The sequence below is a fragment of the Sciurus vulgaris genome (assembly GCF_902686455.1).
Source record: "Sciurus vulgaris genome assembly, chromosome: 9".
Taxonomy (NCBI): Eukaryota; Metazoa; Chordata; class Mammalia; order Rodentia; family Sciuridae; genus Sciurus; species Sciurus vulgaris.
In genome coordinates, this window is record NC_136469.1 from 20,143,887 (window position 1) to 20,167,896 (window position 24,010).

Here is a 24,010-nt window from a genome sequence, read left to right on the forward strand (position 1 = left end):
GAAGATGAGGCTCACTGGTTTCAGGAGGAACTTAATTTGCCTTTGGAATGAACTGGCTTTCTTTCTCAGAAGTGACAATGATGGGTATGAGCACACAATAGAAAGCAGAAAGACACCAACACGGGCGAGCAATCACAATGAAATAGTAACTGTGGCACCCAGGTTCTTTTGTCCTGAAGGTTAGAGTTTCTTTCAAGAAAAGAAAATAAGAAAAAATGGAATACAGGGGAAAATAAAGGAGTAAGGGAGGAAATATGAAGAGAGAGAGAGAAAGAGAGAGAGAGAGAGAGAGAGACTGAGACTCTGTGTATGTGCACAAAGATAGTCAAAGACAGAGAGACACATACAGACAGAAAGATAAAGAAATACAAGTAAGAGAATATAAAAATATAAAAATGCTACTGGAACTAGTCTTAATGGCCCAAGTACCAGTGAGGAATGGGTACTTGCTGCATATGGGACTGACTGACTCCATGGCCCAGATTTTCTGGAAGAGTTTTGATTCTGTGTGATTTCTCTGCGTTCAGTCAAGGTGATGCATTCAAAGGACAACTACATGCCATATACTTCTTATGCTCTGTAAAAATGTTCTGCCCAAAGAAAACTCATGAATAAGAAAGAATCCTATGTTAAAATACCTGTCATCACGTTTGGTTCTGAAAGTACAGTAGCCACAGGGATGTCAGGGCAGAAACTAAGATGGCCCCTGGGCACTGTGACTTTGGAGATGACCACACCTAGACACATGAACATCCACAGAAGTTCCACTGGGGTGAGGGAAATGCTAACAGAAAACAAAACAAAACAAAACAAAACAATGAAAACCTCTTTGGACTGAAACTCGCCTCCACAGGCACAGTCACAAGGACTTCCTGCCATGTGATATTAATAGCTCAGAGCCTTTGCTATCTTTCTACCTTTCTACCTGTCCCCCTGACTGGATGACCAGAGTTGACCTTCCAGGGGAGAGCAATTAGAGAAAAATCAATATTCAAATGTCATATTTGTGATCAGGGTTCAGCTCTTCCAAAAGGACTTAGCCACACAAGGTAGCAATTCCTAAAGGTGACCCTAAATTGTTCTCAGGGAATGCAAATGTTTTCTTCCCCACATCCTTTGGATGATGGACGATGCTGAGGTCGAGTAGAAAACTGGCTGCCGGAGGTGGTCACAAGCCACCCAGCAGAGGCTGATGTCACAAGACCCAAAGATTCTTTCTCAGTAAGGCCACACGAAGTCTTGAATTTAGAGTCACTATGTAATTTCTCACTCTTTCCTCCCAAATCCTTGAGTACTACCTGGAGCTATAGGGTGAGGGGATACTGGAACTGGGCAAAGACCTTCTGCCAACCATGGAGAGGAACTAGGGGATGAGGTAACGTTGGATGATTTCAGTCTGAAATTCTCTTTGGCTCCTAAGTGCCACCTATAAGCCTAAGGGTTTGTCACAGAAGTGAGGGATGTAATTTTGTTTCAGCACCAAATCCACATGGTTTGTGTGACGTTTTAAAAAAAACAACTGGTCAGAGAAGTAACAATCAACAATAATAGACATCAGTGGTTAGAAAGTTCAAGTAGAAATTTCAAAAAGGGCTGCAGAATCTTCATTCGTTACAAAATATATGGATCTCTGGGCCTCTTGTTAGGCGACTTGGGTGGTGTCTGGTTCTCTCTGGAGGTAATTAAGGTTTTAACTTTGTTCTTCTTCAAGGGTCAGGGCCTCTCGTGAGAATGTTGGAGGAGCTCTAGATCTACGCTGCCTAATCGGTCACCACTAGACGTGTGGCCATTGAGTGCTTGAGATGTGGCCAGTCCAAGCTGAGATGTGCATGAGAGCAAAAGACATGAAGGATTTAGAAGACTTAGTACAAAAAAGAATGGGGAAGATTTCCTTAATACTTTTAACATCAATTACATATAAGCAACAAGATTGGGTTAAATAAAGCATGTTATTAAAATGACTTTACCTGTTCCTTTTTACTTCTTGAAATGTGGCTGGTAAAAAATTTAGTTACATATATATTTTCATTATATTTCTACTGGACAGTATTTGTCTACACTTTCTCTACAGAAGAATGCACACCTATAAATACACATACAGAATGCATCGCTGGGTCACCCTTTTGACACTCACATGAGGACCACTGGGTCCCCAGGTCAGTCTCTTCTTTGAGGGAGGTGGTGAAGAAGACTACCGGAAAGGGTTTTTGTCAATTCTTTTGAAAGAGAAAGTTTCTGGTTAAGATTTTTCCTTTTTAATTATTTTTAAATTACCAAGGTCATAGGAAAAGCCCTCCAAAACCCTCTGGTAAGTGGAGAATCTTACAGGCTCAGGGTGTTTGCAACAGAATCTCCTTGAGGTCGGACCCACAGGCTTTGCCTGGGTCTTGGGGTTCCCACATCATCCACTCAGTATTCTGTAGGGGTAGCTGTGGTCAGGAATTGCATATGCAATCAATTCTTGATTTACCTGACCATTGGTAGGAAGAGAAAATACTCAGAGGACCATACAGTCCAAGGGCATTTTCTCTCTGGATATGGAATATAATTATATTTCTTTCTGTTGACTTATCCTAATTCCTCTAGATTTGGTTAATACCAAAATTTGGGGGGCATAGCTGACTAAAAGAGGAGTAGGTGATGCAGGCCAATGCCAAACAAGAAAAATAAACATCACTGAGATTAAGAATTCCACACGGAGAAAGAGGATGCAAAGGTATTCAGAGATTGCAAACTCTGTGACTAACAGTAGTTCTGGAACAAGGCAGAACAAATCAATTGGTTTCAAAACTTATATCACTTACATCTTTTTTCTCTGCCACACAGGAGTACCAAATCGCAAAGGCTGTTATTATATGTGACGGGTCAAGTCACTATGCCTTCCCCAGCTATAAAGCCTACTTGCTAAAAGACATGGTTACCTGCAAGAAATGAATCCCACTGGCCAAGTTCTCCATGGAGATCCTAAAGCTGAAAGGAGCTTTGGGAATTATCCTGCCACACGCTTCACTTTACAGGGTGGGTGGTCGAGGACTCCTGCCCCCTGACTTGGTGTCCTCATTCCTTCCTGCCTGCTTTCCCAGCCCTAGAGACTGGCTTTCATTACAGGAAGTCTTAGAGAGGTGTGTCTGGCTGAAGGTGGGCATCATTCTCCCTGCCTTGCTGCCTACTTAGAAACCACCAGAAGAAAATCATTAAAGGTGGCGGGAAAGGGAGACCACATATTCCCTGACCTGCATGCCACACTGCAGCCGGCAGCGAGGGTGGACAGCAGGACCAAGCTCTGTGTTTGAGTGTTAGTGGAATGAGGTGTAAAAGCCCTTGTCAAATAGGAAAATACAGCTCAGTGAGAAAAGCCTTTCTTTGTAGCTAGTCTAAGCGGCAGCATGGGCTCTATCAGTTGCTTAGAGATGATAAGGTGGCCCATCTGGTTGTCCAGGGACACAGGTCACTGCCTAAGTCATCTTTGCATATGGATAGTCTGAATGCATTACAAAATTACCCACTGGAAAAATAGCACATTTCTGTCATAGTTACAAAAAGAGAAACGAACATTTTGAAAACACAGGTGGATTTTAGTAATCATTGGATACCTCTTTTTCACTCCCTTGTTTGTCTCTCTCAGGATAAACTTGATTTAGCAAATTCCTATGCAGTATTTTTGGTTCAAATGACTTATCAAGTGACACCTCATTTCTCACTTGGTATCTGGACACTCTCAGGGGACCCCTGGGAAAGCAATCTGCTGAGGATTCACCTCAATCCTTCCACATGGTCTGGGGAGCTTAACAGAAGGAATTAGGCAGTAAGGGATGATCCAGGTGCTACTGCAGCCCCCCTGTATTGACCATTGGGCTCAAAGGTGATTGAGTCTTTCCTGAAGTTTCCACCTCCTGCAGAACCCACCTAAGGAGCTGACAATCAGCTCTAACCTTGGGGAAACCAGTAAAATGGGTATTTTGGTTTCAGTGGAAAAAAAGTGTGGCGTTGGGTTTTCAACTTAGATATGCAGTTTCATATACAGCTACCAAGGACTGGCCTTCATGCCTTGGAGGGGACTTCTGACTTCAGAATTTTAGCTAAAGACCCTAAGACCTTGGTGTACTTCCCTGGAGCCCCTTTCTCATGTCATGGTGACCTTTGACAGAACCTGAAAAGTGGAGGTCACTGTGACATACCCTAAAATATTGAGCAGTGACTTCAGCAGAGTTAGAACTTAGTGTTGGGGTTTCTGGCGACTGGAATCTTCAAGACCCACTTAAAAGAATTCAGATTCTTAAGAAAGCTGGCCTCCTGCTATTTCCGGGTGCTGAGGCACTTCTCAAAGTCATGCACAGTTCATGCTGAGAGGTCAAGACCAGAAGTCTCAGGGATGAAATATCAACCAGTCATAGCAGGAACTGGTGCTTCTAAACAGAACTCTTCGTGAGAGCTGGAGTGAATCAAAGAAAAAACACTGGAGTAGATGTAAACTACACACAGTCTTTACAAAGAAATCGCCAAAGAAATCAATCTTCAAAAAACAAGAACAATAAGACCTGGAAAAAAATCGAATTAAAACTAAGAAACCCTAAGGGTTTCCTTTCATTCTCTATTTTAGGAGCTTTTGAGGTGTATGCCTATAGGGACGTGGGAGGGAAGAATCAGCCTTCAACTTCCACACTGTCAAGGCCAAAGACTATCGTGGAGATGGAACAGCATCCTGATTAAGGAGACTTTGGGTATTGCTTTCATTATCGTTCTGGGACGGAGCGCCCTGGGGTTGCCGAGGTGTCCGAAGGTGGGTGCCCCGTCCGTCTGTCGGAGCACCCCTCCTTTCATCCCATTCTGTCCTACTACCTCCTCTTTTCCACAGTTGCCATTTCAAGATTTCACCTCTTCGCAGTCTTGGTCAGTGGAAAGTTCTATGTCGGAGAGTCCACCCTCCATTGCCATAATCAATGAGATGTCAGAGTCGCTGCTTCCAGCTGGCTCCTGCTCACCTGCGAGAATAAGCAAAGGCCACAGTGAGCACTGAGCTGTGTCTTCACATGCAGCTTATTTTAATAAAATTGTTTCTAAAAACGCGTCTTTGGAAGTCAAGGGAAAGACTGATTATTCCTTAAACTGATTATTCTAAATGGGTCCAAAAGTTAAATGTAAACAATGACAACAACCAAAACCTAATGTTTGAAGAAAATAAATTATTGACTTGTATTTCTCAATAGGAAAATATATATCCACTGCATCTACCAGGGAAAGAGAAGTAACTGAATAATTCACAAAAGAAAGATTGATAAACATGCATAAAATTTTAGAGATGTTGAGAACATATACAATAAAATCCAAAGGCATATATCAGACTGGGGAATTTGCAAAAAATTTCTCAAAGGATTGTGTTCTTAACGTAGACAAAGATTTAAGTCAATTAGGAAAACAGTCCAAGAGAAAAAACACTCAATGGTTACATGATTCATAGAAGAGTGTAATATAAATGACCAATAAATCAAAGGTAAAAATGAGGAACTCCTTTTTGTCTGTGTGACTTTCACTCATTAGAAAGATAGTATTACATTGATGAGTACATTGACAGGTCCATTGATACATACAGAACTGTGGAATTTTCTTTATTGTTTGAGACATATTTGCACATTTTATGGGGTACATTACGGTAATTGAATATGTATATACAATGGGTATTACACATCAGGGCAATGAACATTTCCATCTCTTCAAATATTAATCATTAAATGACTAGAAGAGTCACTTTGAACTATATCATAGACTGCTTTAGCCCACATTTACCCTACTGCATTATAGAAAAATCAGAATTCCTCCACTCTGCTTTTTGCTGCCCCTTATTGATTCCTAATCCCCCCTCTTTCCTGCCTTCTGAGCATCTAGTGACCACCATTTCATTCTATTCTTCTACCAGACTGCTTTGTTAATACTGTGAAATTTAACCTAGTGATTTAATTTCCAGAATGTATCATAAAGATATAAATGAAGATGCAAAAATATTCATTTAAGCATTTTTTTTTAATAATAGCAAAACTCTGCATGTACCTTAAAGTCGAAGAATAGAGAATATCTGAACAATCTATGCTATTTCTAAAGGACGATGTTCTTCTTACAACCATTCAGGTGAAGTTGCCAAAGATTTCAGTTACATATGTAAATGATTAACAATATTTCTCAATATAACAATACAATGTTCAGTGAAAACAGAAGTACGCAGTCTTACACACCACAGGGTTGACAGAGAATGTTTGCTAGAAGCAAGGAAACCAATAATGCTAACTGAGTTGTCTCTAGTTTGGTTATTTACATTCATTTTCTTTTAAAAATTTATTTTCAAGTTCTGCCTCCAAATATTCTGCAATGGACATATCTCATGCATTCACTCAAGACATTCATTGAGTCCCTGTGACAAGCTAAAGAAGGTTCTATATGGTAGGGATGTGAGAGCAAGACAATCCCTGTCTTCAAGGAACCTGCTGCCTGGTTGGCAGGCAGACCACCAATAGGACAGTTGCAACATGGCGTGAGGAGCACTCCCATGGAAGGCTTTGCAGGAGCGGGGGACAGAGCTACAGAACCACATGCTTGGCTGAAGGTGTCCCACAGGGTGCAATGCCTAAACTGAGTCCCAAAGGAAAATGTGCATTTTGGTGGGATGACTAAGATGGAGTACTTTTTAAAGCAATGGGAGTAGCATGCACTGCCGGCTAGAGGTGATAGGGAGCTCTGAGTATTGAAATATGCCTGGAATGCAGAGTCCAGCTAGGGAGTCCGTATGGGGGAGGCCAGTGAGCTGCGCTGCACAAAGGCAGCTTTAAACCCGAAGCTCTTGTAGGTTCTGCTACCCTGCAGAAGAAACATGCAATTAAAAGACCAACAAAAATGTCTAAGGGCTAAAGAATGATGATAGCTTAATGTGTTTGCTTTGATAATCATCTGATGTTTTTTTCCATGTTGAGCCATAGTTAAGGAAAATAGATGAGCTTCATGAACGGCAGTGAATTCCTCAGATGCTTTAAAGGCAGACTAATAAAAGAACTAACAAAGAGTTATGACCTGAAGAATCAGTTTTAGAGAAATGGAGTGTTGCACAGGGGAATACCACCCCAAAGACTAAGCTCTGATATTATTCCAAGTCCCTAAGTGCACGATACTCCCGGAGATGTAACAAGATGAACCCTAGAATACAACGTTGGAGCAGCTTTAGCTTCTCAGAGCTGAAGGATTTAGTACTTGAAAATGGTGGCATTCTACAAATACAATGAGTCATTTAGAAAAAAGTGAAGTTGGCTGTTTGCTTCACACTTCACAACAAAATACTTTCAAGGCTTGACACACACATGCACACAGAATAAAGAAAACTGAAATCTTTTTTTTGCACATTTTTTATTGGTGCATTGTAGTTGTACATAATGATGGGATTTGTTATTATATATTTGTACATATACACATTATAACAATAGAATTTGGCCAAGAGAAACTAAAACTTATTCCTAGAGATAGAAAATGAGGACTATACTCTGTAGGGAGTTGAATCTTCCATATTCGTCTTTGTGTGTGTGTGTGTGTGTGTGTGTGTGTGTGTGTGTACACATATATTTTCATATACAAATCTTTCATCTGTATTCTTTGTCTCCTGAGCCAAATGGTGCTTTCAATTCCCGACCTTTGAGGAATTCCTGGTGCAAATTGGGAGTTTCTCTCCCATGGCCACTTTCCCTATGATATCAGCACACAGTGGCTGTGGTGCGTGTGCCTTGCTCAGCCTCACTGGCTGCCGTGAGCAGTGGCCCCTGGAGTGGGCGTGTCACAACCCGCCTGGCCAGGCCCAGGGGCCTAATCTGTTTTCCCGTTCCACGGAGTCATTGGCTGCTCATCCTTTTGTTCAGTGGCCCAGACTTTATTGTTCTTCATTTCCCTGTCCATGTTGGTCTCTGTCTTAAAAAATAAAAACCCTTTACTATGGTTTGTGAGAGGTTTCAGGAGAGACTGGAAGTCGTTTTGTGTGTTTGATGCACTCTTTTTTTTTTTTTTTTTACCGCTCTTCTTAAGGGTCATTTTTATAAGGAGAACAATATATATATACACATATACATATATATGTATATATAATAGTATACATATATATACTATATATATACATACATATATACATATACATATATACACATATATATACATATACATATATATACATATACATATATATACATATATACATATAGTATATATGTATATATATTATAGATATATTATACTAGTATAATGTTAGTTTTATGTTTTAAATTGTACCAACTTCATTATATATTATACTAGTATAATATATATATTGTTCTCATTATAAAAATATAATGTATACAGATTTCTCTCTCTACACACACACACACACACACACACACACACACACACTTAAAGTTCTATTTATGAGAACTGGGAACTATCTTTACTCTAGAGCATCTTGAATCCAGCCATTAGTAATCACAGGTGCTACTTCACGTAAGTCAGTTTTCTCCTGGAGGACTGAAGTTTAAATGTCTAGAAAATGAGAATTTGGACTGTATGTACAGAGCTCTTTCTAGTTGCTGTTTACATTTGTATGTGTTGATACCAGTCTAGTTCAGGGTCTCATATGTGGTGGAGTCTCAATAAGTAATTATTTAATAAGAATGACTATAAGAAACAAAGTTGTTAAATATTTCTCTTTTTTGCAACTTTTCAAATTGTTGTTTTTATGTGAAAATTTTTTTTAATTGAAAAGAAGGCCCGCTTATTTTATCTTTAGTATAGTACACAATAATGGGAGAATTCAATAGTTATAATAAAAACAAAGATCCTCTTATTCTTAGGGATTAAAACGGGGGAGTAAACCCTACAGGCAGTTTAAACTTCATTTCTTCTTTCTTCCCTTGCTAGGGTGTGGATCTGGAAGGTCCCCCAAAGTCCCATGTTCAAGGCTTGGTCCCAAACTTGGTGCTAGTGGAAGATGGTAGAAGCTTTAAGAGTGGGGTCTAGTGGGGAGGTCTTAGTTCATTTGGGGGATGCCTTCAAAGTGGATAGTGGGATCTGGGTCTCTCTCTCTCAGTTTTACATCAGCCATGAGGTGACTGGGCCATCTCTGCTACACATTTCTCTCATGCCACACTGCACCATGATAGGAAGAAGCAATGGGGCCAATGGTCATGGATTGAAACCTGCAAAATGGAGCCAAAATAAACATTTCCTCTTCATAAGTTGATTTGTCTCAAGTGTTTACTTATAATAACAGAAGAAATCTATCACATCTCTGCACCATCCCCTCCTGCTTCCTCTCCTCTCCTTCCTTCTCCTCCTCCTTCTTCTTCATGGCTCATCGACCAGTTCAGCTCACAAGAAGTCAAACTTTCCAGCTTACCATTAAACTGGAAGTCAACCAGAGAGCTTATAATGATGGAGTGATTTTATGACTTCCATATGGGTCTAGTAAAATGGATATTCAGATGAAGTGCTGGCTTAGTTGTAGGTCAACAGAGACAGCTCATTGCTACAGGCAGTGGCTGCTTCTCACCTTCACTCCTGGGTCTGCAGCTGTGGGCCTCAGCAGATTTCATAGATTCCTTCTCACCTTGGTGTTTTCTAAATGGGAATGTGCAAATTGGAAAAAAAAAAAAAAAAAAAAAAAGGGGGTGGGGGAGGAGGCCATAGCAACTGCGGTAACTATGGGCTGCTAAATTCATGGTGCTACTTCAGAAATTAAAACTGTCCTGCACAGCTCAAGACAAGGAAGAACTGAAGTCAACAAAAAGACAGATTTGCAAACTTGCTTCCATTTTATGTTGTAAATTGTACTAACTTCATTATCTAATCATTTTCCAATTAAAATCTTCTCTTAAAAATGATCTGAAGGGGCTGGAGTTGTGGCTTGGTGGTAGAGCACTTGCCTAGCACGCATGAGGCACTGAGTTCGACTCTCAGCACCACAGAAATAAACATATTGCGCCTGTCCATCTACAACTAAAAATATTTTTTAAATGATCTGAAGACATTTGAAATTATTCCTTAATATATCCAATGTTTTTCATTGAACTTGGTTCTCTAAATAAAATACAAAAAAATAGGGCTGGGGATGTGGCTCAGTGGTTAAGTGCCCCTGAGTTCAATCCCCAGTACCCACGCCCCCACAAAAAATAAATTTTTTTACTGAAGCCACAATAATATGAATGAAAATTAGTGGTGGGATTTACTAATTCCACTTAGCCCACAAATTTTTAATGTATTTGGTTTATTTCTTTCCTCTTCAATACATAAAATGTTGCCTAACGAGTCACAAGTTTCCTTTGTAAAATAGGCTACAGCTCTGGTTCTACTGTGGATTGATGTCCTTCTCTGCTAACAATAAGCCAGGTGACTGTTAAAGTTCTGTCCAACCTGAGACTCTAAGAAAGACCCAGAGAGCTTCCCTGTCCAGCACTGGTATTACGGTTTGAATGTCCCCTCCAAAACTAAGATTGAAACTGAATTTAGTGTCAAGAGGTGGGGCCTTTGATTAGGCCATGAAGGCCTGCTCTGGTCAATGGCATTAATAATGCCATTATTGTGGGAGTGGGTTCCTCATAAAAAGAACAAGTTCAGCTCAATTTTCTCCCTCTGCTGTAGGCAAGCTCCTTGGCTATTCTACAGCCATGTTTTTTTTTTTTTTTTTTTTTGTACCAGGGATTGAACTCAGGGGTACTGAACCACTGAACAGCAACCCCAGCCCTATTGTGTATTTTATTTAGAGATAGGGTTTCACTGAACTGCCTAGCACCTTGAGAAGTTGCTAAGGCTGGATTTGAATTCATGATCCTCCTTCCTCAGCCTCCTGAGCCACTGGGATTACAGGCAAGCACCACCGCAGCAGCCCACAGTTATCTTAATAAGATATAGCAAGAAGGTCCTCTCCAGATGTGTCCTTTCAGTCTTGGGCTTTCCAGGTCCAGATCTGTGAGCTAAAGAAACTTCTAGTGTTTATAATTTTCTCAGTCTGTGGCATTCTGTTATAGTAGCAGAAAACAGACTAAGACAGTTGGGCATATCTGGTTTGTCTCTACCAGCTCCCTGGAGCAGGCCATTTCAGAGACCTATTATGCTCCTCCATAAACAGGAGGCCCTTGATATAAGTGTTTGTAGAATTAAAACTGAATTGAAGTTGCTCTCTGGTCACGTAGGGCCTGACTTTTAGAAATTGCTTTTATAGTATTTTTCAAAATAGCTAGTAACAATTTTAATAGTTACTGAGTTATTGAGTACTTAGTACATGTTCATGCTATATACTTCAAAAATATTTGCTATTTGATATTCATAATTAACTATATCCATGGGAAGTACTACCATTTCTGTTTTCGGAGAGAAAACCCAAATGGAACAAGGTTAAAAATTCCCCAGGTTACCTGGCATTTAAAGTTGGACTCAGAATTCAAGCCTACCTCTGACTCCAGAGTCCAGGAACGTGACAGCTTAGATTATTCTAAACTGTGTTTGAGTTTTGATTCTTAACCTAGAGATTAGTGGACTATAAGGGTATTCTGGTACTAAAAATCACACACACACTTTTGTGGCTACACACATATAGGGATTTTTCTGGTGTCCTTCACTAGATTTTCAAAGATCCTACAAAAGGTGAAGAACTGAGTTACGAGTATCTGCATCCTTGGACAACAGAACTGTAAGCAGCAGAGCACATGGGTTCATTTATTTTTTAAATGCATATTTTGGTTTACATTTTACTGGCTAGGTGTACCATGAATTTGACATGATAGTTGTCGCATTGTCACACAAACTCACTCTTTTCCTACTTATTTCTTCATGATGGATGTTCAAAGCTACAGCAGAAAATTATCCTTCCCAGGATGAGGTTTAATATTTACTCTGCTGCCTGGCTTAAAAAGAACGTAGAGCAGTAGCAGACTGGAATAAGTTCTCCTCCGTTAGGAATGAACAAACACTGCCCTGGGGAAAATGTGAGAGTTCTCTTGTTTTGAGAGAAGAATAATGCAGTGGTGACCACAATTCCCCAGGTGTCTTTATGCTCTGGAAGGTTTGGTGTGCACAATTTGAAAGCTGCTCAGCATCCCATAGATGCTTGTTTATTGTCCCTCATGTACCTGAAAAGTAAGGTTTCAAAGAAAAAACCACCATCTTTCTGTCCACTGAAACTGATGCTGATCTTCTTGAAAATAGGACATCATTTCCAATCAATGCCATATTGTCCAAGAGCACTCGAGGGAGACACTTTCAGCCAGCCTGGTTGAATTGTAACCTTGTAATCTTTCCATCTCATCTCATGATGTGGAGCTGTGTTCAGCTGGAGCACTTGTCTGTATATTCTCTGTCTTAATCTTACTGGGAAAGTTCATGAGGTTTAAATACAGCATATTTTCAATAAGGAAATGTATTCCTTGTATCCTTAGGCTTAACACGAATTTCTGAGAAGACAACTACCTTCAATTTAAATTTTCCTGTTCATGAGTAACCTCTGCTGGGGGAACAGCAGGCCTGGGGGCTGCTTTCCCCTGAGGTTATGCAATGATATGAACCGTCATGGCTGGAATGCACTGGCTCTTTCCTGGGTGCCAGCCCCTGAGTTCTGTGATGATCCAGAGAGGGTCTTTCAACAACCCTCTGAAGGAGTCATGTAATTATTCCGTGGCTGTTTCACATGTTATGCGTGAAGTCGACTTGTCCAAAACAGGACATGCAGAAAGGGGTGAGAACAGGATTTCAACTCAAGTCAATGCTGTTGACATCTGCACTGATCTGGAACAACACAACTACCAGATATCTCTTTGGCCAAACTATTCTCACAAATAATGGTTAGCTAACCATTGGTAACAAGCATTCAAGGCTTATGGTACAAATTCATCCACTTGGCCAAGGGATTTCCTAGAATTATTTGGACATTATCGGTCATTTTGGCTTTGAAATTCCTGTTCCATAATTGCACATAACGCACACACTGAGGCCAAATCAGGAATATGCTTTCTTAACGTTCATCTAAGGAGGTTGAAATCATTGTTTTTGTTTGGGCTGGGTGAAGGAGAATTCCTTTGAAGCCATATATAAATCAGATCACAAAGTCAAGATTTCACTTTGCTTTGATCTTTTCCCCATTGGTTTTCTTTTCCTGCCACACTTCACACAGCAAGAGAAAGATTTTCTGCAATTGCTCACACTCTTTACTGGATTTTCTTGGCAGTTCGTTCATTGATTCATCCCTTGCTCCATGCCAAAAGAAGGGGCAATGTGATTTCTGCATTAGATTTGCATTCAATTTTACAGGGGCGGAAGCAAAACATAGTGAACGCTTGTGCCATCAGTAGCTACTTCAAACCCCCAGTTGGTACCACCTGTTGTCTAACTTTCTTAAGCATTAAGCATGATATCTGATAGACAGGAGACTCTCATGCATAAGACTGGGAAAGAGATTTAGCACATAGGCAGAGATCATGCAGATGTATCCATTTTTGTAACTACATAAAATTATCTGTAGATTTCATTTGTTCAACCATTCATGTATCCAATTCCCCATTTATTCAACTGGTATTTATTGAACACTACTAGGTACACAGTACTGTTGATGAGTATATATATATAGTTACATAACTTTAATATGCAGTGACGTATGGTAAAAGAGGTAGAAATAAAATGGGAAGGACACAATGGGGTGGGGGAAGTTTCACCTCCAACTGGGTAATCATAGGAATTCATGAAGTGGGTTATGTGTAGACCAGCAGCAAGGATCTGATTAGTACTGGGAAGTAAAAAGATAAGGCAAAATGACATTCCTTTCAGAAGATCCAACATACAGAGGTGGTCAGAGAAAAATTTCAAGGCATATGGATGATTTCAATCGGCTGTAACTCAGTATTATAAGTCTGATAAGTATGATAAGTATGTGCCAGATGTAGTCCAGAGGTCCAGGCACTTTGCCCCTTTTCTGTCCTTCTGTGGGGACTAGAAGGCTACATTTCCCAGGACTCCCTAGCCAGCCTGCTTTCTCTCAGGTTCTGCCAAGGAGATTGAAAGGGAGGCCATTTTACTTCCAGTTCAGGCAGGTCACGGTGACTCCAGAATCAGAGGGAGGAGGACTCTGGTTCTAACCGTGCAGAAGTGCTGGTGATTTCCTGAGCAGAAGCAATAGCAGCTCCGGGAACATCAGACTGGTGAATGCGTGATTCGGAGCTCTGGGCAACAGCCTTTCCTCCTCCATTTTTCCAAAGGTGTTTAGTGTTTCTAAGTTCAAAATTTTAAATCTCTATAATTGTGTAAATCAACTATACGGAAGCACAACTTAACTGCAATAAATCGCATCTGTTTAGGTGCGTGATTTGATGGACTCTGATGGAAGTGGCAAATGTATGTACTTGTGCAACCCCCATGAATGTCCTGATTTCTTTTTGGAAAAAATTTTGAACATTTCTACTTCTTCCAAGAGTCTTCTCGTGCCCCCTTCTAGTCAATCACCCTCTTTATACCTGGACTCAAGTAACATTTGTTCTGTTTTATTGTAAGTCTTTATAAGCAGTATGATTGATATTTGGGGCTGGATAATTCTTTGTTGTAGGGAATGTCCTGTGAATTGTAGGGTGTTTCCTCATCAGTGACAATCAAAAACATCTTCATACATTGCCAAGTGTCTCCTGGGACACAAAGTCACCCCTCTGGCACCCAGTGGGGAAACATGATTCTAGATTAAAATATTTTCTAGCACTTTATATGCTGTAGCACATGACAGGATTCGTTTCTTTTTTAGGGCTATATAATATCAAAATGTATGTATATACTGCATTTTCTCTATCCATTCATCCACCAACAGACATTTAACTTGCTTCCACCTCTTGGCTAATATGAATGATATTTCAGTGAAAATGGGTGAATATATGGGATGTCTTTTGAGACCATGATTTCAAAAATATTTTGATGTACACCCAGAAGTGGGATTACTATATGAAATGGTGGTTCTAATTTTAATTTTCCAATTAATTTTTTGAGCAATCTCCATTTTTTTCTGTAGCAGTGACAGCATTTAATATTTCCATCAACAGTGCACAAGGCTTCCAACTTCTCTATATCCTATCCAATATTAATCATTTTCTGAGTTTTTAAAAAAACAGTGGCTATCCTAATAGGCATATGGCAATATCTCACTGTGGTTCTGATCTGCATAATGATCAATGTTTGGCATCTTTTAATGTTGACCACTTGTATATCTTCAGAGAACTGTCTATTCCACCTGCTCATAGTGTATAATATTTTAATGTATGGTTAAATTTGATTTAATAGTATTTTATTGGGGAGTTTTGACTGAATATTTATCAAGGGTTTGCTCTGCAGTATTCTTTTCTTGCAGTATCTTTGTCTGGCTTTGGTATCGGGTTAATGCTGGCCTCATAAAATGGGTTTGGAAGTGAACTTTGCTCTTATGTTGTTTGGAAGAGTTGAGACGAACAGGCATTAATCTTAAAATATTTGGTAGAATTCCCTAGCAAAGCCATCTGGTCCTGGGTTTTTCTTCTTCGAGAGATTTTTGATTACTGATTCAATCTTCTTACTAGTGATAGGTCTGATTGGGTCTCCTAATTCTTCATGATTTAATCTCCATACATTGCATGTGTGTCTGCATCTATTAATTTCTTCTCAGTTATCAAGTTCATTGGTGTAGTCTCTTCTAATCCTATTTCTGTGATACAAGTTATTATGTTTTTTGTCTAATTTATTAATTTATAACTTCGGTCATTTAAGTCTTTTTTTTTATTTGGGTCAGTCTAGCTAATGCTTTGTTTATTTTGTGGATCTATAAAAATACTCAAATTTTTTTGTAGATTTATTTCTTTTGTTTTTCTATCCTCTATTGCACTTATTTCTGCCTTAATCTTTATTGTTTTTTAAGGTTTGGATATGAGGTGTCCCCCAGAAGCTCCTGTTAAAGTAGGCAAAATATTCAGAGGCAAAATAATGAGATTATGAGAACTGTAACCAAATCGGCCCATCCTAGTTTGAACAGACTGACTGGATGGTAGTGGAGGTAGGTGGGGTGTGGCTGGAGGAAGTGGGTCACTTGAGGCATGCCCTGGAAGGATTCGTCTTTCCTGTGGCCACCCTGCCCCTGCTTCTCTCTGCTTCCTGACTCTACCATGAGGGGAGTTCTTTTCCTCCACTGGGCTCCTCCTCCATGATGTGCTATCTCACCTTGGGCGAGAGCAATGGAGCTGCCATCTATGCACTGAGACCATTGAAATAATGAACCGCAAATAAACTTTCCCTCTTCTAAGTTGTTCTTAGAAAAAGTTAACTAAAACGATTATTTCATTCCTTCCTTTGATTTTGAATTTAGTGTGTTCTCCTTTATCTAGTGTTTTGACATTCATACTTAGAGAGTTGAGGAGAGATCCTTTTTGTAATTTAATGTAAGGATCTGATATTAACTTACCTCTTAGTACTGCTTTTGCTGTGTCTAAGTTTTGGTATGTTGTTTTGTGTTTTCATTTGTCAAAGATATTATCTAATTCCACTGTGATTTCTTCATTGTCCCATTGGCTGTTAGTATTGTTCTGGAATGTCCCCTCAGGGTCCCCGTATGAAAGGCTTAGTCCCCAGCTTGGGGTCCTTGGGAGGGGGTGGAAACTTTAAGCGGTGGGACAGAGCGGGAGGTCTTCTGATCAATTGGGGTGTGTCTTTGAAAGGGATAGTGAGACACAGCCCCTCCTCTTCCCTTCTCTCTTTCCTGGCCACCAGGATGATAATTTTGTTCTACTGCATGTTCCTGACAGGACATACTGTCTCTATCTGGTATTTCTGTTTTTTAAAGTAAATTACTGAAATCACACAAATTTTGTGCTACTCCTTTTTCTCCCTGCAATTCTGTACATGTTTGTTTTGCACATATGTGTACTGTCATGTCAGTGAATATACAGTTGCTATCCTTCCTGGAGAACTGAATCTTTTATCATTACATAGCGACCATTTTTTGTCTCATTTGACACTTTTTGACTTAAAGTTGATAGAAGTTTGAACACCCCTGTTGTCTGTGTGGTAATTATTGGCATGGAATATCTTTTTCCTTCCTTTCCCTTTAACTCAAATGTGTCCTTAAATCTAAATCAAATCTTTTATAGCCCGCATTCAGTTGGATCTTGTTTTTTAGTCATTCGATCTTTTGATTGGAGAGTTTGATCCATATTCATTTAAAGTGATTACTCCCAAGGAAACACTATTTCCAATTTTTATTTTCTGTTATCACTATTTTTTCCCCTCTCTTCCTGTCTTGAGTCTTACATTTCTTCGTAGCAACTTACTTTGATTCCTTTCTCATGTTCTTCTGTTTTATCTCGTAAGTATTGTCTTTGTGCTTACTCCAGACTTTCTGTAAAACATGTTACAGCTACAACAATCTACTTTACACTGATCATTTCAACCACAATATAAGAACTCTAATCCTTTACATATATCACACGCTTTAAGTTATCTGTGTTACAAATTATATCGTTTTTGGGTGCAGGGGAAGTACTGGCAATTATACCCGGAGGTGATTTACTACTGAGATACATTCTCAGCCCTTTTTTATTTTTTATTTTGAGACAGGGTCTAAGTTGCTTAGGGCCTTGCTAAGTTGCTTGAGGCTGGCCTTGAACTTGTGATCCTCCTACCTCAGCCTTCTGAGTTGCTAAAATTATAGGCATGTGCCATGGTGCCTGGTGCAAATTATATTCTTTTATATTATGTATCCATTAACATTTTTATATTTTTCCTTTTAGATTCTATATCAGAACTTGGAGTGATTTATGTACCATCATTATAGTATTACAGAAGTCTCTATTTGCTGTATATTTATTTTAACCAGAGAGCTTTATGTTTTCATATGCTTATGTTACTCTCTAATGTTCTTTTGTTTCAACTTAAATGATTCCCTTAGCATTTCTTGTAAGGTAGGCCTATAATGGTGATGAACTCCTTCAGCTTTTTTTTTTTTTTTTTAATAACTTGATAAGTCTTTCTTCTTCAATTTTGTAGGATAGTTTTGCAAGATATAGTGTTCTTGGTTAACAGGTTTTTTTTTTTTTTTTCTTTTAGTACTTTGAATATATCATTCCACTTACTTGTGCCTTTCAAGGTTTCTGATGAGAGTCAGCAAATAATCTTCTGAGAGCTCCCTTGTATGTGATAGGTCATTTTTCTTTTGCTGCTTTCAATATTTCTCTTTGTCTTTGACTTCTAACAATTTGATTTATGATGTGTCTTGTGGGCCTATGGATTTATCACATTTCAAGTCCATCGAGTTTCTTGGATTTTAACACACATTTCCGAAGCTTTCAACTTCAAATAAGTTCTCTTACTCTTTCTCTTTTTTCTAGAACTCACACTGGATGGTGTTCCAAAAGTCCTTTGTGTTTTCTTTACTTTTTCTTCATTCTTTTATCTTTTGGCTCTCTGACTCAGTAATTTCAAGTGACCTGTCCCTAAGTTCACGGATATTTTCCCCCTTCTGATTAATTGTGACTGCTCCAGTAAAATTTTGAATTCATTTATCATATTCTACTGAGTTTGGTTCTTCTTCATAGTTTGTTGATATTCTTATGTTATTCAGTTATCATTTTCCTGATTTCGTTTAGGTGTCGATGTGTTCTCACTTTTGATTCACTGAACATCTCTAAGACCATTATTTTGAATTCTTTATTTGAAAATTCATATATCTGCATTTCTTTAGGGTTGGTTTCTGAACATTTCATTTGTTCCTATAATTAGATCATCTTACCCTATTTCTTTGAAGGTTTGTTAGGTGCCATTGGACTTCAGTCTTTGAAATATGAGGGGTCTGTGCTAGTCTTTGCTGACTGGCTTCATACAGGTACAGGTAGTTTATCAATCTGCTTGGCTAGAAATTCTGGTGATTTTTCTGAGGTGTGTCCTTTCTGGGCTTGGGCCTGTAATGTAATTGGAGGTTTGCCAGTGTTGCTCAGGAGCTCCCCCTGGTGTTAATCACTATGGCTTTTGGGGGGCAGTAGAAACTGTGCTAAGGGAGCTCCCCCTTGTGTTCATCTTTGAGGTTAGCGTTCAACTAAGTCAGGTTAATCATCTCTTTTCAGTAGCCCCCACCTGTCCCCGTTCCTGTCTCTCCTTAGATTTAGCAAACCAATTCTACTGACAGTTCCCCAAGAGTCAAAAAATTGAACATACTCTTTCTTTTGCTCTGCCAAGAGAGAAGTTTTGATTTGAGAGTTTTCCCCAGTGGTGTCCTGCTTTGCTTTTCTACAGCAAGTTTTACAGTTTTAGTTTTTACTTTGAAACCTATGACCCATTTCATGTTAATTTTTAGTGCAAGGTAGGGACTGATTTCCTTTTTATTCTATTTTTTACCAACATCTGCTTTTTTATATTAAAGTCCCTGATTTTGAAATACTTAGCATAATTTCCACTGTCTTGAATGGTCTCACTTGATAAAGGCAATGGAATTAGAAAGATAGGTTCTGCTCAGACTGTGGAGAGATTTGAACACCAGGCTGCACTATCAGAACTTTATTTAATTTATATGGATGGCATTATGTTGGTTCTTAAGAAGTGTTTATTTATATCATACTGGAAAATGAATGATCTCAACTTCCTTATCAGTGAAGTATTGGCAATAATTTCTTTTGTGGTCCATAATGAGATTTGGTAAATACAGAGTACTGCGTATTATGTTGTGCCATTCGTACCTATAATTGTATCTGCTATTTACTGAGAACCTCCTGTATGCCTTCCCTGTGAAGATTTCTGGCCTTCTTCTTTTCCCATTAGTGTGATGGTGGACAGGGATGCCCTTCCTTTCTCTGGCCACTATCCCACTGTTTCCATAATGTTCTATTTCTTTGGTGGTATTGGATGTAGGTCAATGCATCAACATCTCATAAAGAGATCATTCGCCATGTGACAGCCTTATCCCTATCACTTTTACAAGTGTCACCCTGTTACAAGATAGTGCAGCAGGAGAGCCAGAAGAAACTAGAGAACAGAGTCTGATGGAAACACCAGGTCTAGTTTAAAGGTCAAGTTGCAGAACATAGCAAAGAAGGGAATCCTTTGCATTGCTCTGGGAGGGGTGAGGAGGAGAGGGCAGAAGTGAGAACACACTCGCTTAGACAAGAATTTTCAGAGAAAGAAATATTTTAAATAGAGAAATCTGTGAAATGTACCATCTCCAGGAAGTACATAAGAAATCATAAGGGTCCATAGCTCAAGGCTAAACTGGATACCGACAGGAGCACATTTGGCTCTTCAGATGCAGGCATCATTTTACATCACCTGTACAACTACCAAAGTCTATTTAGGGTTTTGAATAAGCTGTCATTTCTCACCATTTTTACCATCTGCTTCCCCCAGAAAGCATGTTGAGAAGCTTGTTTGAAAAGTTTTAAGGCTGCAGGTCTTTTATTTAGAAGAACCCCTGGTTACCTCCACCCCCTCCAATAAATACAGAGTGATTCTCCTTCGGCTGGTTTGAAAGCAGGTCACACCTTGTGTCTCCTGGTGTCCCTGCGGGGGTGGGGAAGCAGTGGGAAGAAGGTCTTGGACAGGAGCATGAACAAATCCTCAAAAACTGAGACTCAGTCTTCATTATAGAAATGAGGCCTGGGGTTTTGAACTAGCACATGGGTCAATGTTACAACAATAAATTACTGAAATTCACTGAGATGGATGTGTTTTCATGCCTTCCCGGAAAATCTAATGGATTATAACTAAAACATACAATAGCGGAGCAGTGGTTCAGTCATGCACGGCGTAACATAACTGGACCCATTCTTCCAGCTCCTAGACCGTAGCTTTCAGCTCTTTGTGTTTAGAGCCAAAGTGGAATTTATAATCAACACTTGTCCTTGAGCTGGGTATTCCTGGTTATGGGCTTAGGGTGAGAATAAAGAAAATACAAATGAGGTAAGCAGTTCAGAAGATGGAAGGTACATGGAGGGCGAGGGAATAAGGAGGAGCATCGAGGTGGGTCAGATATTCTTCCTCCATTTGGCCCCTTGGGGACAGAAACTCCTGCTCGTCCGGTTTCTCGTGTCTTCTGTCTTTTGGTTCATCACCAGGCTGATAAGGCTGGAAGAGCCTTAGAGATGACCTAACTATTCACTAATCAAATAAGGTGATGCACATACGTCACGTAGCCCAGTTTGCTGCTTCAGAAAAACCCTGAATTAATAGTTGCCTGACGGTGATGATGATCAAGCTGGAGCTGCGGGCTATGTGTTGGTCGCGGCTGGCCTCCCACCAAGAGTGAAGAGGTAGACCAGGGACCCACCATCACCCGGGGCCCCAGGTCCAGCATTGTCATGGCCATGTCAAGACGAGGTCTTCTAACTTCGTAACTCTTTTTAACTGCGTAATTTCCTTCCTGGTGCACATTTTCTGACTCTTCCAAACTGCCTTTCGAAGAACATAAAGATCTCATCCTGACCTGTGTGAAGGTTTGATACCCATGTTCTTGCCCCTTTTATCCTTGGAAATCACTTCTACCTTTCCTGAGTTCCCATCTGTCAGGAAGGTTCTACTAAACTTAAGCGCTGCCATTTTAAAAGATGATGAACATTTACTTGTTTTCCAGATATAAAACTATGTCAGTACATTATGGGATGTTTTCCCACACACATTCTCCTCTTGCTCCAATGCCTGGTTCAAAAGATTGCAATCCCTTAAATACTTCATCTGAATTTGAATTTGGTACATCTTTAAAAATCTCATGCTTCTCTGAAATAGGTATTTTTTTTTTTTTTAATAAAGGGAGGAGCAAGATATTACAAATGCTCCCATAGTGCAGTGGATGGAGAGTAGAGAGAGGGAGGACGCCTGTCTCCCTCAACAAGTGCACTGTTTACTGACATTCAGGCCATTGCTCAGTGCGTGTCATTTCCTTGGGGCAGGCCCTTCTTGGTTGTCTGACCTAACAGTCCCTTGTCACCCTCTAACTCCTTAACTGGCATTATTTTATCTGATTTTCTATAGTTACATCTGAACATGATATTCCATGCTCTGTCCTGTTAGATAGAATGTGACCTCCATGACTTAAGGGATGGCCTGTGTCACCACGGACTCCCCAGTACAGCAGGAATTATACGAGGCTCTGCATAAATACTCATTGGCTGAATCCCATTTTATATATATATATATATATATATATATATATATAATAAATATATATTATATATATAAATATATATATAATATTTTTCTTTAGTTGTAGATGAACATGATACCTTTATTTTATTTATTTTTATGCCGTGCTGAGGATTGAACCCAGTGCCTCACACATGCTAGGCAAATGCTCCACTACTGAGCTACAACCCCAGTCCCTAAATCCCATTATATTTAAGCCTATCTTTTTTTAGTAAAGCAAAATGAAAAACAACTAAAAAACCTCATATTAGTTCCTTTTGTACCTTATGTCTAGATTTAAACCTCCCCAGCAAAGCCATCACTGATCTGAATTGATAGGAATCCCCATAGTCCATTTTATACAAATGCCTGTGTACAAATGTGTGTGTTTCTATTTGTGCAGTGAATAAATCCATGAACAAGTTGGGCCTGTTTTGTGTATTGATTTTTTATACAGTAATGAAAGCTTGCTTATGTTATTATGAAACATGTTTTTCTCTTAATCTTGTTTTTCAGATTTAATCATGTATTTAATCCCTGCTAACTGCAATTAACCAATGTGTCCATCTAAGACTATGCTATATTTTGTCTTTTTCTAGATACTTAAGTTATTCACATTTTCAAATTGTTGTAACCATTTCTCCTGGCCTGTGTGTTATCTGTTGAAAGGGTGTGTCTTCCTAAATCATATGCAGAAACCCTACTCCTCAATGTGACAGTATTAGGGGTAAGGCCTCTGGGAAGTGATTAAGTTTGGATGAAGTGCTGAGAAGGGGACTCCATGATGTGATCAGTGTCCTTAAGGGAAGTATAAAAGATTGGTGCTCATGTCCACTCAGTCTCCTTTTTGTCTGGACACAGCAAGGAGGAGGACAGTGGCAAGCCAGGACTCAGACCACACTGCCATTCTGATCTTGGAGTCCACAGCCTCTAGACAGATGAGAAATGAATAGCTGCAGTTGAAGCCACCCAGTCTAGGTATTTGCCATAACATCCCAAGTAGACTAATACATTGTGTCTTTTGGCAAGTTTTTTATGAACATTAGTTTCCTTCAGAGCTAAGAATATAAAATCACCTGCTTCTCCTGGGAAGGAACATTTTAAAGAGTTTAATAAAGCAGCTCCCAGATGCTATTGTTTGTTTTGGCTTTCCAAAAAATAAATGTCAAATTAATAAAAGAAATGAAGAGGTGTAAAGTATCATTTAAAATCACTGGTCCCTCAAGATTAATTATAATACTAGCTGCTCAGATGGCTGCATCTATTACTGTATTCCACACTTATGGCAGGGGACAATGAGGGTGGCAGAAGCAGGTGAGTTACTGGTAGAAAATGGTTCAGATTTGGCCCAGACCTGTTGTAATGCACTTTTCCCAACCACGCCTACTTTTATTTTATCACCATCATCTGTTATTTTTACTTTCGTTTGTGGTGTTCTTTCATATATTTGAGCCTGCGTTACAGCAGGCTGCCTGACTCTCAGAAGGCCCAAGTCACTCTCAAAGTCTCTGGAGGAACTAAGTGGCAGAACTAGGAGGGGAACCCAGCTCTCCTGCCCTTGATTTGTGGGCTTTGGGGTCCTCCATGAAGTCTTAGGAGTCTGCAGAGGTCCCCAGGGCTGCCAATGACAGTAACTGGAACAAGGACCACTGAGGGGTCCCTCCGAAACCCATCCATTCCCGGTCCCTCAGCCTCCAGGGTAGCAACCGCCAGAGGCAGATGACTAATTAATAGCGAAATGAGTCTTTGTTGAGACCGTTTGTTAAACCACTTCATTTACTTCACTAATCTGATCTTCATTTCCTTTGCTAATCTGATCTTTACTTCCTGGAAAGCCAAAACAAAACAAAATGAGCATCTGGTAGCTAAA

At 39.6% G+C, this 24,010-nt stretch overlaps 1 protein-coding gene across 1 annotated transcript in view; it reads right to left on the reverse strand.

The window, feature by feature from the left end:
• Positions 1–283: 283 nt before the first annotated feature.
• The window catches only part of RNF150 (ring finger protein 150), a 219,559-nt gene continuing 195,832 nt past the window's right edge, over positions 284–24,010 (reverse strand). Inside the window, exon 7 of the mRNA XM_079154837.1 lies at positions 284–4,982. Coding sequence (XP_079010963.1) covers positions 4,864–4,982 — 119 coding nt within the window. The 3' untranslated portion in view covers positions 284–4,863. The remainder of the gene's footprint in view (positions 4,983–24,010) is intronic.